Source organism: Rattus norvegicus, chromosome 16 (assembly GCF_021556685.1).
Source record: "Rattus norvegicus strain SHRSP/BbbUtx chromosome 16, alternate assembly SHRSP_T2T, whole genome shotgun sequence".
Taxonomy (NCBI): Eukaryota; Metazoa; Chordata; class Mammalia; order Rodentia; family Muridae; genus Rattus; species Rattus norvegicus.
Genome location: NC_141549.1, coordinates 25,674,167 through 25,694,112, shown reverse-complemented (window position 1 = coordinate 25,694,112; position 19,946 = coordinate 25,674,167). Strand labels below are relative to the sequence as shown.

The 19,946-nt window shown below is 42.4% G+C and overlaps 1 protein-coding gene across 3 annotated transcripts in view; it reads left to right on the top strand.

Annotated features, from left to right (window-relative positions):
• LOC148000491 (uncharacterized) overlaps positions 1-19,946 on the top strand; it is a 79,122-nt gene that overhangs the window by 58,060 nt on the left and 1,116 nt on the right. For 2 of the 3 annotated variants that reach the window (XM_087589407.1, XM_087589406.1), the window contains exons 6-9: positions 1,368-1,401; positions 1,855-1,897; positions 3,627-3,755; positions 14,674-19,919. In XM_087589407.1, the coding sequence (XP_087445533.1) occupies positions 1,368-1,401; positions 1,855-1,897; positions 3,627-3,755; positions 14,674-19,919 (5,452 nt within the window). The remainder of the gene's footprint in view (positions 1-1,367; positions 1,402-1,854; positions 1,898-3,626; positions 3,756-14,673; positions 19,920-19,946) is intronic. The other variant, XM_087589408.1, reaches the window with a different exon arrangement.

Below are 19,946 nucleotides of genomic sequence, written 5' to 3'. Positions count from 1 at the left end.
GGCACAGTAGATGGAAGGTTGGAAAACCACATCATTCTCCAGTACACAGCACTGAATGATCCCTTGATTGAGTCTGAATAAGATTAGATTCCAACAGTGGGAGAAGCACCACAGAATTTATCCTTTCAGCAACCTACACCACAGCATCTCTCATACCTACTTTGGAGAGAGCCAGCCAGAGAATAGTGTAGAGGAACCTAAATGACCCTCTTCACATAACCCTGAGGGAAACAGAATTATCATAATGTGGGTGTCTTTTTTTAAAATGTATTTCAGCACTGGAGTTTTGTTTGTGTTGTCGAGGACTGAAAGAGGCCCCACACATGCTGAGCATACGGTCCACCATAGAGACATTTTCTCAGCCCATTTGTTGATAGGACAAAAACTTGCTCTGGTCATGGGCAATGCCAAGGGGTGTGCAGTGGAGTTTTACATACTGTAAAGGAAATGAACTAGGGTTGTTCATTCTCTGAAGCATGTTTCGAGGACAGGCTTTATCCAGAGAGTGAAACTTGAGACACTCTACGGTTTATATATGAAAATATATTTTTAAAATGTTTTATGTGTGATTGCTGCTCTATCTGCAAGTTTCTTTCATGCTTCTCTCTGGAGTAATAATTCATGTTGCATAACTACTAAGGAAGTCTTTCCAGTTGCTCTTGCCATGGCCAGCAATGGAAGTTGATGTTGAACTTCTTTTTGCTGGAAATGAGCTAGGGGTCAATGCTAGATCTGAGGGCCCTTAACATCTTCTTCAGATGATCTCGACTACAGTAACACACTGATCTCTCAAGAGCTTTGTCACACTTGCAGTTGGAAATACTTTGTAAAGGTCTTTGGGTCTCCTATATTTGACTATGCTGCAACGACAGTCACCAGAGACTGTGCTTCCGGGTGGTAGTAATGAATGTTCCCCTACAGTGAAGGAAGTTCAAGTCGACCTTTGTAGCAGCCCCTTTCACTACTGTATGAGATGAGCATGCTCACCTAGAGTGCTGCAAACATCCCTAGTCCAGAGGCAAAAAGCAGCAGTGGCAACATGACGCTGTCCTTTAACCCTTCACTATGGGACAACAGTTCAGGCTAAGATGATAATTTCTGTGTCTGATAGTGATCAGGATCATAGGTAATTTGCACAACAATTTTTATAAGTAGTAACTTTTGATGAAATTTTCTCTTTGTCTTTAAAATATACTAGGAAATGGGAAGAAAGGTTTTTGCATATATTTATTATTTACCAATAATTATTCACTTTAAAGGCTTTTCATAAATGGTGCCAAAGGATATAGGGTCACAAATGTTAGCCTTTGTACTTATTGTCATGTTTCCTATAGTTGTTTTGTGACAAATTTTGCTTCCCTCTTTAGAAGCTGGTAAGAGACTTACAGGAACATCACCATGGTAAGAATGTGTGCATTTTACAATTAATCTGTAAAAAGTATAATGTTCAGAACCTGACATTCTCTTTGCCTCTGTGTACTCCGATTTCAGCTTCTTTATTTCTTCTATAATCACAAGCTGAACAATTATCTCCCACACAGCATGAGTTATGGACAAACATCCTTAGGAAGGGAGATGATTCAGTGGATAAAGTGCTTGCCATGAGTCTGTGAGAATGGAAGTTTGGATTCTCAGAATCCACATGAGGTCTTGAGGATCTCATGTGCATCTGAATCCTGGGGCACTTATGGTGAGGCAGGAGGTGGTGAGAGAGAATCCCCTGAAGTTTACTGGATAGTTTGCCTGGGTTTCTTATTCATGAAGAAGGGATTGAGCCACATAACCAAGGTTGGAAGAATGTTGCATGCTGTTATTCTCAAGGCTCCCTGACAAGCCCTCCTTTGTTGTTCCTAGGTGTGTGAATGTGGATAATGTCAGCTCTACCTCCTCTGTGAAGGTAAAATGCTTCTTTGTGAAATTAATTTTCTTATGAATTTTGTTATAATTCAGCAATAGTGTAACTATCCCAGTTTTATATGGAAAGATTGTTCAAGGGAGTCCACATTGTAGATGTGGAGATTTCTACAAACTGCAAGTGAGCAGTAAGTCCTTGTGGGTAGTGGTGGCCAATAAGAGAATGGACTCAAAAGACATAGTGAGTGGAAGACTGAGCGCAGTCCTCGTACAATAGAAGATGTCTGATGTTTGACAAGTATTGTTTGCAGAAATGAGTACATGTTCGACTGATTTTAAAATGTGACTGTTACTAGACCATAATATTTCTTTTTAAAAAAATTTTTATTAGATATATTTCTTTACTTACTTTTCCAATGTTTTTCCCCTTCCTGGATTCCGGTCCATGAGCCCCCATCCCTTTTCCCTCACCCTCTCCCATATCGGTTTTCCTGGGCCGGAGAGATGGCTCAGTGGTTAAGAGCACTGACTGAAAGAACCAAAAAAAAACAAAAAAAAAAAAAAAAAAAAAAAAAAAGAGCACTGATTGCTCTTCCAGAGGTCTTGATGAATCCAATTCCCTGCAACCACATGTTGACTGACGACTATCTATAATGAGATATGATGATCTCTCCTGGTGTGTCTGATGATAGCTACTGTATACTTATATATAATAAGTACTTCTTAGTAAGTCCAGACATTTCTATAATCCATGAATCTCCTAAGTGACTTTACCCTCAGGAAAATGCATGCAATTTTTATCTACCTTTGGACACTGCTATTTTAGGATCCTGTATGAGAGCATCTCCTTGGTTTCTCTATTTCATGTGTATTTACACTAAGGAGAAATTGTGGCTATGTAGCAGTTTGTAATATGTTCATCAAGTTTGTCTTCTGAGAATAGAGCATTTTCTATTTGATTCTATGAGGGTATGTTGAAAGCTCTTCATCTAGAAAAACAACAAGTGTTTTTCCCAATTATCCAGCATTTTTAGATGCAGGGAGTCAATTACTGTATATTTCCATTTAAGTTCTTCTTTATGGATTTTAAAATAATATAAACTTATATTCTTTGTGCCACATTCAAACAGTTAAAATATTGTAGTGCTTTACTTAGATATTTTGATATCCAGTCTGAGGCTGCTTTATCACTGTGAGCTGCTCAAGGTTAAGAAACCTGTTGCTATATAACCTATAGCCCTATAGTGAGGGGCTGTGTGAATGAAGAGTGGCAATTTAATGATTTTTGAATGTGACTCAGTGGACCAATGTGTTTCTATAAAGCAGTTTCACCGGTTCTATGGTATGGACAGTGCTAGCAATTAAATTGCCATTTATTTGTAAATGAAAACTGTGCATTTTGTGATTCCCCACAATGGAAGAGTAAGACTGTTAGAAGGGGCCTCATTAATATTAATAATCATCTTAAACTAGAAGCAGAATAATTGACTGATAATGAATTAAGCTTAGTCTCAACAAGAACAAGGTCAAGTTTGTCAGTTAATGATTTTCTCTTAATCTAGGCTAGCATAAATATTTTAACTTCTTGATGGTATCCTATTAAGTTGTAAATAGGCATATAAGAAGATATTTTATATTTAATAATTTTGATTTTCATGTGTCAATATCCTGTAATTCCTAAAGAACATTGTTGATTTGAAAGCATGCATCCTAAAAGAATAGAGTTAATTTCAAGACCAAATAAAAAGTAAACTCTCTTCTCTGCATTGCAGGGAGAATCGGGAAGAAAATTCCATATAATACCTAAGAAGATCCAAAACATTTTTAGAAAATCTGGAGTTTATGTGTGTTCTCGAGGAGAGCCAGTACCTGATGTATGGAAAGCAAAAAAATCCATAATGGTAATTCCCCTAATTTGAGAAGTAACCTATTTCCTTTTGTGAAGGGGAGTGATGGGTGTTTGTGCCTATGCCTTCCTAGTGCAAATAGTGAACGAGTAGAGAAAGATCAGCCTTGAGCATTCCCTTCACACTCTCCATATCCTCACTCCTTGCCAGTCACTGCATTAGGCAGTGCTTCTCAACCTTCCTAACGCTGTGACCTTTAATACAGTTCCTCATGCTGTGGTGATTCCCAACCATACAACTGTTTTGTTGCTACTGCATCAGTGTCAGATTGATAATATCATCAACTGTAATGTCGTATTGGTATTTTCAGAAGGTCTTTGCCAACCTGTGTGAGACTGTTCTATGCCCTCCTCCAATAGGGTATGACAGACAGGTTGAGAATCACTGTCATAAAATGTAATAATAGTAAATTAGACTATGGAAACAGAAGAAAAAACAGAAAATGAGCATGTTTTTAACTCACTGAGGAGAACTCATAAAAATACAGAAACCAAATAGTACATGCTCCTGGAAATAGGTACAGTCAACATGAAAGCGACCACCATAGTTGTGTTTCATTTACTTTGGATTGACTGACTTTATGTGTGTGAATGTTTTGCGTGTATTCTGTCTGTATACCATGTGCGTGTGCTTCCCACAAAAATCAGAAGAGGTCATTTCATCCTTTGTTCTTGTTGTTCCAGAATTTTGTCAACCAATATTATGTGTTTTACAAAGCAAAGCCAGGTGTCCTGGAGGAGCAATGAATGTTTTAAACTCCTCAGCCCCTTTTCCAGCACACGGATTTAATATGTTTGATAGGCAAAAAGATTAAAATTATCATCAGGGGAAATAAGAAGTCAGTCTTCTGATATTTCTTAACTTCCTGGACAGGACCTCAGCATTCTGGTTTTACCCATTGAAGTCCAAAGTACTTATAGGCAGGGTGCCCACAACAGGTGGCTGGGTATGTTGGTGTACACAGTTAATTCACGAACTCATAAAGCAGGCAGGGTGGTCTCTGTCAGTTCAAGGACGTCCTGTTCTTAATTTATTTGGGGAGTAGGAGAATGTAAGTTGAATTGTGGGTATCAAAAGATAACTTGTATGAATCAATCTTTCCCTTCCTCTGTTTCCAGTCTCAGGTATCAAATTCAAGTTATCAGTCAGGCTGCCAAGTAGGTTTATCACATTGGTAGTATGATTTACACTTTGGTTAGCATTAACAGACAGACAGTAGATAAACTCTGCATGTGTGTGTGTGTGTGGGGGGGGGTTATTTAACATTAACACAAATGCTAAGCAGTGCATGGGAGGATCAGACAAAGAGATGGGAGTTCATGTGATTGAACACTTGGCCACTGATGGGAGATTGTTTAACTTTCGGGGTCTGGCCTTGCTAGCAGAAGGTTTTCAGTGGTAGATTTTAATGGCTATGACTACTTGTGGTACCAGTACTGTGTTATCTGCTTCCCGGTCTACCAGCATTTGAGAACCAACAATGTACTGCCAAAAGTCAGGCCTCCCTGTTCCTTCCTTGAAATAAGTGACTGGTTTTCCCCATCAGATATTTTGTCACAGAAAGTACAGAAACAAATTCAAAAGTAACAGCCATCTTTCCTGTTTAAATCCCCTTTCAGAAGTTACAAAGCAAGCAGAAGGGTGTGTCTGCTGATCTTACACACACTACTTACTCCTTACTCCACTGCATACTGTCAACACGTAGCTAACTACCTTCCTCTAGACCTCTAATTTCATCATTAGGAAAGAGGAAGTTCAGATATAATTATTACACATAATGGAATCATTAGAAACTGTAAATTTATAGAAACCAAACTCAAATGCTCTTCGTTTATGCCTAGATCAATTTGGTTTCCAATTAACTACTACAGGTGATGAACCTGAGTAATTTTTATTCTAGGAAGAACTTAGCAAAGACATAGAACTCAGGTACTTTAATAAACAGAAATTCACTCGGCAATCACCTTCTATTGCAGTGAAAAGTCATTAGAATTTTCTAAACTAAAATTTCCAATGCAAACACATTTTATCCTAACTAGAATTTTATGATGCTATGGAATGTACAAATAATGGTGATGAATATAGTAACTAAATTTTATATGCCCATGATTAGAATACAATCCACAATATCATTACAGCAGTGGGATCTTACAGAGACAACTAAGACAAAGGTAGTTTCCATTCTTCCAAGGAATAAATGTCACTGAAGTAAAACTAAACATCATTTCTGATGTTAAATTTGAATAAAACCAAACGAACACAAGACTTCCCACAAGACTACATGGGAAATGCAGTGTAATGAGTATAAAATAAAAAAATGAAAGACCTTAGCTAGTTAATACCAGTTCTCTACCCCATGCTAGCGGAATACCAGGTATAAGTCATTATAAACAAGTACAGCCAGCAGGATTTACAATGACACAGGCACATTTCAAAGGTGATGCCTAGTTTGGCTGAAAGAAAAAGATCACATGAATGAGAAATTCACACTTACTACATTTCATTTTTATTCTAAACGGCTATACACCAATCTTTCTCCTTTTATTTTAAAAGCAGTAAATATATATACATATATATACATATATACATATACTTGCATATGTATGCATGTATACACATCTTCTCACGTACACATATGTAGTTAGAAATACATACATGCGTATAAGTGCACACACATGTGTATATGCATATTTGCCAGCCAGATGGTTCAATGGGGTAGTGATAAGTAGTCTGGTAACACATTGCATATGAAAACATGACTATGTGTGTAACATACCCCATGGTTTGCTATATTCAAGTCTGTCTTTCTCAGGAAATCCAAGGAACTTAAATTCTCTCATGATCCATTTTAATAGTGTGAACACTAAGAGGAAATGCATGCTTCTTCAACATTATTCTTTGATCAACAGTCCTCCTTCACCTGTTCTGTTGAATCTTCTCTGTGATATATTGCTTGTTGATGCAGAGAATGTTTGACGTGTCAGTTTTGCAAGTAAGAAACGTAAATCATCCTCAAACCTGGCACTGAAAGTCAAAAGTAGACTGCCATGTTATGGGTTTCCCTGAGTTGTAAGGAAGAACAAACATGTGAAGATCTTATTTCTTATGCAGTATGAGTCAATGAGGCTTCCCATTTACAATGCAGCATCAAACCCATTCACAAGCCCAACTTCCTGAATTCATCTATTTAAATCAACGAGTGTTCCGGGCATCCTATCTAAGCTAGCTTTATGGAATTTGATAACACATTTTGTGACCAAATCCCCTGGGTAACACCACTTCACAGCTTTGAATGAATCCTTCAGACTCTGTTAAATACACTCTTATTGTAACTAGCTGATGCTTATGTTAGTCACTTTCTATAGTTGTAAAAAATATCATGGGAAAGAAAATGTTTAGAAGAAAGAGATGGTGTGAAGTGGGTCTCTTGGTTAAATTGGATACAGAAATCACCATCATGATTCAGGCAGACAAGCATGACGATGAAGCAGCAGCTGAGAGATCACATCTTGACCTACACAGGAAAGAGAGAACTTAGTGGAAATGACACCAGTCTATTGAAATCTTTTTTTTTATTAACTTGAGTATTTCTTATTTACATTTCGAATGTTATTCCCTTTCCTGGTTTCTAGGCCAACATCCCCCTAATCCCTCCCCCTCCCCTTCTCTATGGGTGTTCCCCTCCCCATCCTCCCCCCATTGCTGCCCTCCCCCCAACAATCACGTTCACTGGGGGTTCAGTCTTAGCAGGACCAAGGGCTTCCCCTTCCACTGGTGATCTTACTAGAATATTTATTGCTACCTATGAGGTCAGAGTCCAGAGTCCAGGGTCAGTCCATGTATAGTCTTTAGGTAGTGGCTTAGTCCCTGGAAGCTCTGGTTGCTTGGCATTGTTGTTCATAAGGGGTCTCGAGCTCCTTCGAGCTCATCGAGTTCTTTCTCTGATTCCTTCAACGGGGGTCCCGTTCTCAGTTCAGTGGTTTGCTGCTGGCATTCGGCTATGTATTTGCTGTATTCTGGCTGTGTCTCTCAGGAGAGATCTACATCCGTATCCTGACGGCATGCACTTCATCGCTTTATCCATATTGTCTAATTGGGTGGCTGTATATGATTGGGCCACATGTGGGGCAGGCTCTGAATGGGTGTTCCTTCTGTGTCTGTTTTAATCTTTGCCGCTCTATTCCCTGCCAAGGGTATTCTTGTTCCCCTTTTAAAGAAGGAGTGAAGCATTCACATTTTGATCATCCGTCTTGAGTTTCATGTGTTCTATGCATCTAGGGTAATTCAAGCATTTGGGCTAATAGCCACTTATCAATGAGTGCATACCATGTGTGTTTTTCTGTGATTGGGTTGCCTCACTCAGGATGATATTTTCCAGTTGCAGCCATTTGCCTACGAATTTCATAAAGTCATTGTTTTTGATAGCTGAGTAATATTCCATTGTGTAGATGTACCATATTTTCTGTATCCATTCCTCTGTTGAAGGGCATCTGGGTTCTTTCCAGCTTCTGGCTATTATAAATAAGGCTGCTATGAACATAGTGGAGCACGTGTCTTTTTTATATATCGGGGCAACTTTTGGGTATGTGCCCAAGAGAGGTATAGCTGGATCCTCAGGCAGTTCAATGTCCAATTTTCTGAGGAACCTCCAGACTGATTTCCAGAATGGTTGCACCAGTCTGCTTTCCCACCAACAATGGAGGAGTGTTCCTCTTTCTCCACATCCTCGCCAGCATTTGCTGTCACCTGAGTTTTTGATCTTACCCATTCTCACTGGTGTGAGGTGAAATCTCAGGGTTGTTTTGATTTGCATTTCCATTATGACTAAAGATGTTGAACATTACTTTAGGTGTTTCTCAGCCATTTCGCCTTCCTCAGCTGTGAATTCTTTGTTTAGCTCTGAACCCCAATTTTTAATAGGGTTATTTGTCTCGCTGCGGTCTAACTTCTTGAGTTCTTTGTATATTTTGGATGTAAGGCCTCTATCTGTTGTAGGATTGGTAAAGATCTTTTCCCAATCTGTTGGTGGCCGTTTTGTCCTACCCACAGTGTCGTTTGCCTTACAGAAGCTTTGCAGTTTTATGAGATCCCATTTGTCGATTCTTGATCTTAGAGCATAAGCCATTGGTGTTTTGTTCAGGAAATTTTTTCCAGTGCCCATGTGTTCCAGATGCTTCCCTAGTTTTTCTTCTATTAGTTTGAGTGTATCTGGTTTGATGTGGAGGTCCTTTATACACTTGGACTTAAGCTTTGTACAGGGTGATAAGCATGGATCGATCTGCATTCTTCTACATGTTGACCTCCAGTTGAACCAGCACCATTTGCTGAAAATGCTATCTTTTTTCCATTGGATGGTTTTGGCTCCTTTGTCAAAAATCAAGTGCCCATAGGTGTGTGGGTTCATTTCTGGGTCTTCAATTCTGTTTCATTTGTCTATCTGTCTGTCTCTGTTCCAATACCATGCAGTTTTTATCATTATTGCTCTGTAATAGTGCTTGAGTTCAGGGATAGTGATTCCTCCTGAAGTCCTTTTATTGTTGAGGATAGTTTTAGCTATCTTGGGCTTTTTGTTGATGAATTTGCAAATTGTTCTTTCTAACTCTTTGAAGAACTGGATTGGTATTTTGATGGGGATTGCATTGAATCTGTAGATTGCTTTTGGTAAGATGGCCATTTTTACTATATTAATCCTGCCAATCCATGAGCATGGAAGATCTTTCCATCTTCTGAGGTCTTCTTCAATTTCTTTCTTCAGAATCTTGAAGTTCTTATTGTACAGATCTTTTACTTGCTTGGATAAAGTCACACCGAGGTACTTTATATTATTTGGATCTATTATGAAGGGTGTTATTTCCCTAATTTCTTTCTCAGCTTTTTCTCTTTTGTGTAGAGGAAGGCTACTGATTTATTTGAGTTAATTTTATACCCAACCACTTTGCTGAAGTTGTTTATCAGCTTTTGTAGTTCGTTTTGGGATCACTTAAATGTACTATCATATCATCTGCAAATAGTGATATTTTGACTTCTTCTTTTCCCATCTGTATCCCCTTGACCTCCATTTGTTGTCTGATTGCTCTGGCTAGAACTTCAAGAACTATATTGAATAAGTAGGGAGAGAGTGGGCAGCCTTGTCTAGTCCCTGATTTTAGTGGGATTGCTTCAAATTTCTCTCCATATTGTTTAATGTTAGCAACTGGTTTGCTGTATATGGCTTTTACTATGTTTAGGTATGGGCCTTGGATTCCTATTCTTTCCAGGACTTTTATCATGAAGTGGTGTTGAATTTTGTCAAATGCTTTCTCAGCATCTAATGAAATGATTATGTGGTTCTGTTCTTTCAGTTTGTTTATATAATGGATCACGTTGATGGTTTTCCGTATATTAAACAATCCCTGCATGCCTGGGATGAAGCCTACTTGATCATGGTGGATGATTGTTTTGATGTGCTCTTGGATTTGGTTTGCCAGATATTTATTGAGTATTCTTGCGTCGATATTCATAAGGGAAATTGTTCTGAGGTTATCTTTCTTTGTTGGGTCTTTGTGTGGTTTAGGTATAAGAGTAATTGTGGCTTCATAGAAGGAATTCGGTAGTGCTCCATTTGTTTCATTTTTGTGGAATAGTTTGGATAATATTGGTATGAGGTCTTCTATGAAGGTCTGATAGAATTCTGCACTGAATCCGTCTGGACTTGGGCCCTTTTTGGTTGGGAGACCTTTAATGACTGCTTCTATTTCCTTAGGAGTTATGGGGTTGTTTAACTGGTTTATCTGTTCCTGATTTAACTTTGGTACCTGGTATCTGTCTAGGAAATTGTCCATTTCCTGCAGATTTTCAAGTTTTGTTGAATGCAGGCTTTTATACTAAGATCTGATGATTTTTTGAATTTCGTCTGAATCTGTAGTTATGTCTCCCTTTTCATTTCTGATTTTGTTAATTTGGACACACTCTCTGTGTCCTCTAGTTAGTCTGGCTAACGGTTTATCTATCTTGTTGATTTTCTCAAAGAACCAACTTTTGGTTCTGTTGATTCTTTCTATGGTCCTTTTTGTTTCTACTTGGTTGATTTCAGCTCTGAGTTTGATTATTTCCTGCCTTCTGCTCCTCCTGGGTGTATTTTCTTCTTTTTGTTCTAGAGCGTTTAGGGGTGTTGTCAAGCTGCTGACATATGCTCTTTCCTGTTTTTTTCTTCAGGCACTCAGAGTTATGAGTTTCCTCATAGCACAGCTTTCATTGTGTCCCATAAGTTTGGGTATGTTGTACCTTCGTTTTCATTAAATTCTAAGCAATCTTTAATTTCTTTCTTTATTTCTTCCTTGACCTGGTTATCTTTGAATAGAGCATTGTTTTATTTCCACGTATATGTGGACATTCTTCCATTATTGTTATTGAAGACCAACATTAGGCCATGGTGGTCTGATAAGATGCATGGGATTATTTCTATCTTTCTGTACATGTTGAGGCCCGTTTTTTGACCAATTATATGGTCAATTTTGGAGAAAGTACCATGAGGAGCTGAGAAGAAGGTATATCCTTTTGCTTTAGGATAGAATGTTCTATAAATATCCGTTAAGTCCATTTGGCTCATGAATTCTCTTAATCTGTCTAGGTCTCTGTTTAATTTCTTTTTCCATGATCTGTCCATTGATGAGAGTGGGGTGTTGAAATCTCCTACTATCATTGTGTGAGGTGCAATGTGTGTTTTGAGCTTTAGTAAGGTTTCTTTTATGTATGTAGGTGCCCTTGTATTTGGGGCATAGATATTTAGGATTGAGAGTTCATCTTGGTGGATTTTTCCTTTGATGAATATAAAGTGTCCTTCCTTATCTTTTTTGATGACTTTTGGTTGAAAATTGATTTTATTTGACATTAGAATGGCTACTCCAGCTTGCTTCTTCTGACCATTTGCTTGGAAAGTTGTTTTCCAGCCTTTCACTCTGAGGTAGTGTCTGTCTTTGTCTCTGAGGTGTGTTTCCTGTAGGCAGCAGAATGCAGGGTCCTCGTTGCGTATCCAGTTTGTTAATCTATGTCTTTTCATTGGGGAGTTGAGGCCATTGATGTTGAGAGATATTAAGGAATAGTGATTATTGCTTCCTGTTATATTCATATTTGGATATGAGGTTATGTTTGTGCGCTTTTCTTCTCTTTGTTTTGTTGCCAAGACGATTAGTTTCTTGCTTCGTCTAGGGTATCTCTTGCCTCCTTATGTTGGGCTTTACCATTTATTATCCTTTGTAGTGCTGGATTTGTAGAAAGATAGTGTGTAAATTTGGTTTTGTCCTGGAATATGTTGGTTTCTTCATCTATGTTAATTGAGAGTTTTGCAGGATGCAGTAACCTGGGCTGGCATTTGTGTTCTCTTAGGTTCTGTATGACATCTGTCCAGGATCTTCTGGATTTTATAGTTTCTGGCAAAAAGTCTGTGTGATTCTGATAGGTCTGCCTTTATGTTACTTGATCTTTTTCCCTTACTGCTTTTAATATTCTTTCTTTATTTTGTGCGTTTGGTGTTTTGACTATTATGTGACGGGAGCTGTTTCTTTTCTGGTCCAATCTATTTGGAGTTCTGTAGGCTTCTTGTATGCTTATGGGTATCTCTTTCTTTAGGTTAGGGAAGATTTCTTCTATGATTTTTTTGAAGATATTTACTGGTCCTTTGAGCTGGGAGTCTTCACTCTCTTCTATACCTATTATCCTTAGGTTTGATCTTCTCATTGAGTCCTGGATTTCCTGTATGTTTTGGACCAGTAGCTTTTTCCGCTTTACATTATCTTTGACTGTTGAGTCGATGATTTCTATGGTATCTTCTGCTCCTGAGATTCTCTCTTCCATATCTTGTATTCTGCTGGTGAAGCTCGTATCTACAGCTCCTTGTCTCTTCTTTAGGTTTTGTATTTCCAGGGTTGTTTCCATGTATTCTTTCTTGATTGCTTCTATTTCCATTTTCAATTCCTTCAACTGTTTGATTGTGTTTTCCTGGAATTCTTTCAGGGATTTTTGTGACTCCTCTCTATGGGCTTCTACTTGTTTATTTATGTTTTCCTGGAATTCTTTCAGGGATTTTTGTGATTCCTCTCTGTCGGCTTCTACTTGTTCTCTAAGGGAGTTATTCACGTCTTTCTGGAAGTTCTCCAGCATCATGATCAAATATGATTTTGAAACTAGATCTTGCTTTTCTTGTGTGTTTGGATATTTTGTGTTTGCTTTGGTGGGAGAATTGGGCTCCGATGATGCCATGTAGTCTTGGTTTCTGTTGCTTGGGTTCCTGTGCTTGCCTCTCGCCATCAGATTATCTCTAGTGTTACTTTGTTCTGCTATTTCTGACAGTGGCTAGACTGTCCTATATGCCGGTTTTTCAGGAGTGCTGTAGACCTGTTTTCCTGTTTTCTTTCAGCCAGTTATGGGAACAGAGTGTTCTGCTTTGGGGCGTGTAGTTTTTCCTATCTACAGGTCTTCAGCTGTTCCTGTGGGCCTGTGCCCTGAATTCACCAGGCAGGTCACTTGGAGCAGAAAAGTTGGTCTTACCTGTGATCCGGAGGCTCAAGGTTGCTCATGGGGTGTTGCTTATGAGCTCTCCGCGGCGGCAGCCACCAGGAAGTTCTGAGCCGCCCTTTCTGGGAGCTTCTGTGCACCAGGGTTCCAGATGGCGTTTGGTGTTTTCCTTTGGAGTCAGTAATGTGTGCAGAGTGCAGTCTCTTCTGGTTTCCCAGGCATGTCTGCCTCTCTGAAGGTTTAGCTCTCCCTCCCACGTGATTTGGGTGTAGAGAACTGTTTATATGGTCAGTCCCTTCAGGTTCTGGCGGTGTCTCAGATGCCAAAAGAAAGCACTGTTGTTCTACTCTGTTTCCAGCTCTGTCTCTCTATTGAAATCTTAAACCTCATCCTGGCAACAGTTTTACTACAAAACAGCCCCACCACCTACTCCTTTTGAAAATAATTCAGCGCTCTGCACAGCAAGCATAATGTGAGCCTATGGGGCTGTTGACATTCAAGCCACCACAGAGGTGCTGGATGAGGTCTTAATATACATCCTGTAAGTGTAGCAATAGTCATGATGTTACAGAATAGTTGACGATACTGTGCCCTCCTCCCAGATTGCGTTGTTTACTTATAAACAAATTTCTACTAATTGCTGTGGTTCAGCCTTTGCACAGACCTTTAATCTCTCAAACTGGAATGTAGACATTTCCTTAGTACCCACCCTTAATGCTAAGTAATCAATGTAACCTTAGTTTATAGAATGAAGCACCTCGTTTAAAAATGATGCTTAATTGCATGAAAGAGAAGGTGATTATCCAGAGAAAGATTTGGTATAAAGAATATTCCCAACTCTCTCACGAAAGAATAAGAAAAGTGGCTACTTGAGGGGTAGGGCAGCAGAAAGTACAAAAAGACGGGGGGGGAGAGAGAGAGAGAGAGAGAGAGAGAGAGAGAGAGAGAGAGAGAGAGAGAGGAGGGAAGGAGGGGCGGAGGGAGGGAGGTGGCCTTTTTACTTGGAGAGTTTCAGTGCAGAATGAACCATAGAATATGAAGGAAAGAGAATATTACAAAATCACTATTTAGAGGAAGAGCAGAGCAAAACATCAGAGGCCAAGAGTCACATTTTGTCCTTTCTATTTATATATTTCCATCTTACAAGGAAAAATGACTTCAGGTAGCAAAGAGCAGAAGAAATCTAAGTATAAACCTAAAGAGATCCACAGTAAAGACTTTGAAAAACTCTGGGCCAATTACTCAAGCAGACAGGAAGCAGACTTCACTGAATGTCACTGAATGTAGTGCTAACTTTCGACAGAATACACAAATAGTTTGGGGACTATGAATCCAGGTTCTGACATTATCAGAAGGGTGATAGAATGAATAAAATCAGTAAATTTTCAATCAAAAGTATCACTGCTAATTTTCGTTTTAGGATGAAAAATATAAAACAGATAATTTCTATGCTGTGTCTTCTGAGCATAGAAATTCTATTCCTAAGGCTACTGCTGATCGTGAAGCTTCCACCTCTACTGCTGACAGCCTGGATGCTGCCGAGCCTGACCCAACAAATTCTACAAATGCTACTGACTGTCTGGCTGCTCTTGAGCGTGAGCTGACTAATTCCAACAACACTGCTGACTGTCTGGCTGACCTTGAGCCTGATCCGACGATTTCTACCAATGCCGCTGACTTTCAGGCTGCTGTTGCACCAGAGCCAACTATGTCCACCCACCCTGCTAACTGTCTGCCTGATGTGGAACCAGAGCCAACTATGTCCACCCACCCTGCTGACACTCTGGCTGCTCTTGAGCCTGAGCTGACTACTTTCAACAACACTGCTGACTGTCTGGCTGACCTTGAGCCTGAGCCAAACATGTCCACCCACCCTGCTGACAGTCTGCCTGATGTGGAACCAGAGCCAACTATGTCCAATCACCCTGCTGACACTCTGGCTGCTCTTGAGCCTGAACTGACTAATTCCAACAACACTGCTGACTGTCTGGCTGACCTTGAGCCTGATCCGACGATTTCTACCAATGCCGCTGACTTTCAGGCTGCTGTTGCACGAGAGCCTGCTATGTCCACCAACCCTGCTGACAGTATGGCAGCTGTTGAGCCTGAGCCGACTATGTCCACCCACCCTGCTGACATTCTGACTGCTGATGAGCCTGAACATAATAATTGTACCAAAGCTGCTGACTGTCCGGCTGACCTTGAGCCTGAGCCAAACAGGTCCACCCACCCTGCTGACAGTCTGCCTGATGTGGAACCAGAGCCAACTATGTCCACCCACCCTGCTGACACTCTGGCTGCTCTTGAGCCTGAGCTGACCAATTTCAACAACACTGCTGACTGGCTGGCTGACCTTGAGCCTGATCCGACTATTTCTACCAATGCCGCTGACTTTCAGGCTGCTTTTGCACCAGAGCCCGCTATGTCCACCCACCCTGCTGACACTCTGGCTGCTCTTGAGCCTGAGCTGACTAATTTCAACAACACTGCTGACTGTCTGGCTGACTTTGAGCCTGATCCGACTATTTCTACCAATGCCGCTGACTGTCGGGCTGCTGTTGCACCAGAGCCCGCTATGTCCACCAACCCTGCTGACAGTATGGCAGCTGTTGAGCCTGAGCCGACTATGTCCACCCACCCTGCTGACATTCTGACTGCTGACGAGCCTGCACATAATACTTCTACCAAAGCTGCTGACTGTCGGGCTGACCTTGAGCCTGAGCCAAACATGTCCACCCACCCTGCTGACAGTCTGCCTGATGTGGATCCAGAGCCAACTATGTCCACCCACCCTGCTGACACTCTGGCTGCTCTTGAGCCTGAGCTGACCAATTTCAACAACACTGCTGACTGGCTGGCTGACCTTGAGCCTGATCCGAGTATTTCTACCAATGCCGCTGACTTTCAGGCTGCTGTTGCACCAGAGCCAACTATGTCCACCTACCCTGCTGACTGTCTGCCAGATGTGGAACCAGAGCCAACTATGTCCACCCACCCTGCTGACACTCTAGCTGCTCTTGAGCCTGAGCTGACTAATTTCAACAACACTGCTGACTGTCTGGCTGACCTTGAGCCTGATCCGACTATTTCTACCAATGCCGCTGACTGTCGGGCTGCTGTTGCACCAGAGCCCGCTATGTCCACCAACCCTGCTGACAGTATGGCAGCTGTTGAGCCTGAGCCGACTATGTCCACCCACCCTGCTGACATTCTGACTGCTGACGAGCCTGCACATAATACTTCTACCAAAGCTGCTGACTGTCTGGCTGACCTTGAGCCTGAGCCAAACATGTCCACCCACCCTGCTGACAGTCTGCCTGATGTGGAACCAGAGCCAACTATGTCCAATCACCCTGCTGACACACTGGCTGCTCTTGAGCCTGAGTCGACTAAATCCTCCAATGCTGCTGACTGTCTGGCCTATGTTGAGCCAGAGCCAGCTATGTCCACCCACCATGCCGACAGTCTGGCTGCTCTTGAGCATGAGCTGTCTCATGCCAACAAAGATGCTGACTGTCTGCCTTCTCTCAAGGCTGAGCTGATTAATTCCACCAATGCTACTGATTGTCTGGCTTCTGTTGGGACTGAGACAACCATGTCCACCCAGCCTACTGACAATTTGGCAGCTGTTGAGCCTGAACATAATAATTCCACCAATACTGCTGACGGTAAGGACTCTGTTGAACAAGAGCCAGCTAAGCCCACCTACCGTGCCGACAGTCTGGCTGCTCTTGAGCATGAGCTGACTAATTCCAACAACACTGCTGACTGTCTGGCTTCTCAGAAGGCTGAGTCAATTGATTCTACCAATGCTACTGATTGTTTGGCTTCTGTTGGGACTGAGACAACTATGTCCACCCACCCTGCTGACAATATGGCTACTGATGAGCTTGAGCCTACACATTCCACCAATGCTGCTTACTTTCTGGCCGCTCCTGAGCCCCAGTCGACTAATTCCTCCAATGTTGCTGATATTCTGGCTTCTGTTGGGTCTGAGACAACCATGTCTACCCACCTTGCTGATATTCCTATTGCTCATGAGCCTGACTATAATGATTCTACCAATGCTGCTGACAGTCTGGACTCCGTTGAGCCAGAGCCAGCTATGTCCACCCACCGTGCCGACAGTCTGGCTGCTCTTGAGCATGAGCTGTCTCATGCCAACAAAGCTGCTGACTGTCTGGCTTCTCTCAAGGCTGAGCCAACCATGTCCACCCAGCCTGCTGACAGTTCAGCAGCTGTTGAGCCTGAGCCTACAATTTCCATCAGAGCTGCTGATTGTCTGGCTAATGTTCTGCCTGAGCTAACTATGTCAACCCACCCTGCTGGCTGTCTGGACTCTGTTCAGCTTGAGTCATCTATGTCCACACACCCAGCTGATAATATGGCTACTGATGAGCTTGAGACTACAAATTCGACGAACGCTGCTTACTGTCTGGCTGCTCTTGAGCCTGAGTCGACTAAATCCTCCAATGCTGCTGACTGTCTGGCCTATGTTGAGCCAGAGCCAGGTATGTCCACCCACCGTGCCGACAGTCTGGCTGCTCTTGAGCATGTGCTGTCTCATGCCAACAAAGCTGCTGACTGTCTGGCTTCTCTCAAGGCTGAGCCAACCATGTCCACCCAGCCTGCTGACAGTTCGGCAACTGTTGAGCCTGAGCCTACAATTTCCATCAGAGCTGCTGATTGTCTGGCTAATGTTCTGCCTGAGCTAACTATGTCAACCCACCCTGCTGGCTGTCTGGACTCTGTTCAGCTTGAGTCATCTATGTCCACACACCCAGCTGATAATATGGTTACTGATGAGCTTGAGACTACAAATTCGACGAACGCTGCTTACTGTCTGGCTGCTCTTGAGCCTGAGTCGACTAAATCCTCCAATGCTGCTGACTGTCTGGCCTATGTTGAGCCAGAGCCAGGTATGTCCACCCACCATGCCGACAGTCTGGCTGCTCTTGAGCATGAGCTGTCTCATGCCAACAAAGATGCTGACTGTCTGCCTTCTCTCAAGACTGACCTCATTAATTCCATCAATGCTACTGATTGTCTGTCTTCTGTTGGGCCTGAGACAACCATGTCCACCCAGCCTGCTGACAGTGTGGCAGCTGTTGAGCCTGAACATAATAGTTCCACCAATGCTGCTGACGGTCTGGACTCTGTTGAACAAGAGCCAGCTAAGCCCACCCACCGTTCCGACAGTCTGGCTGCTCTTGAGCATGAGCTGACTAATTCCAACAACACTGCTGACTGTCTGGCTTCTCAGAAGGCTGAGTCAATTGATTCTACCAATGCTACTGATTGTTTGGCTTCTGTTGGGACTGAGACAACTATGTCCACCCACCCTGCTGACAATATGGCTTTTGATGAGCTTGAGCCTACACATTCCACCAATGCTGCTTACTGTCTGGCTGCTCTTGAGCCTGAGTCGACTAAATCCTCCAGTGCTGCTGACTGCCTGGCCTATGTTGAGCCAGAGCCAGCTATGTCCACCCACCGTGCCGACAGTCTGGCTGCTCTTGAGCATGAGCTGTCTCATGCCAACAAAGATGCTGGCTGTCTGGCTTCTCTCAAGGCTGAGCTGATTAATTCCACCAATGCTACTGATTGTCTGGCTTCTGTTGGGACTGAGACAACCATGTCCACCCAGCCTGCTGACAGTTTGGCAGCTGTTGAGCTTGAACATAATAATTCTACCAATGCTGCTGACGGTCTGCACTCTATTGAACAAGAGCCAGCTATGCCCACCCACCGTTCCGACAGTCTGGCTGCTCTTGAGCATGAGCTGTCTCATGCCAATAAAGCTGCTGACTGTCTGGCTTCTCTCAAGGCTGAGCCAACCATGTCCACCCAGCCTGCTGACACTTTGGCATCTGTTGAGCCTGAGCCTACTTTTTCCACCAAAGCTGCTGATTGTCTGGCTACTGTTCAGCCTGAGCTAACTAGGTCAAACCACCCTGCTGACTGTCTGGATTCTGTTCAGCCTGAGTCATATATGTCCCCACACCCTGCTGACAGTTTGGTAGCTATTGAGCCTGAACTGACTAATTCCACCAAAGCTGCTGACTTTCTGGGTGCTGTTGATCCCGAGTCAACCAAATCCATCCACCCTGCTGACAGTATGGCAGTTGATGAGCCTGAGCTGCCTAATTCCAACATTGCTGCTGACTGTCTGGACGACCTTGAGCCTGATACGACTATTTCTACCAATGCCGCTGACTGTCAGGCTGCTGTTGGGTCTGAGACAACCCTGTCCACCCAGCCTGCTGACAGTTTGGCAGCTGTTGAGCCTGAGCGGACTAATTCCACCAAAGCTGCTGACTGTCTGGACTCTGCTGAGCCAGAGCCAACTATGGCCACCCACCATGCTGACATTCTGACTGCTGTTGAGCCTGAACATACTAATTGCTCCAGTACTGCTGACTGTCTGCCTGCTGTTCAGCCTGAGTCCAGTATGTCCACCCACCCTGCTGACAGTATGGCTGCTATTGATGCTGAGCCTACAGATCCTGCCATTGTTGCTGACTGTCTGGCTGCTCTTGAACCTCGGCTGTCTGTTACATGTGCTGCTGACAGTAGTGTGTTAGTTGAGAGTCATGACTCAGGACCAGCTAGTCACATTGGATTGGATTATGTAGTTGATTTACCTCTTTACAAGGAGAGTACAAGGTACAAACCCCATGCTGACCCAGAGCC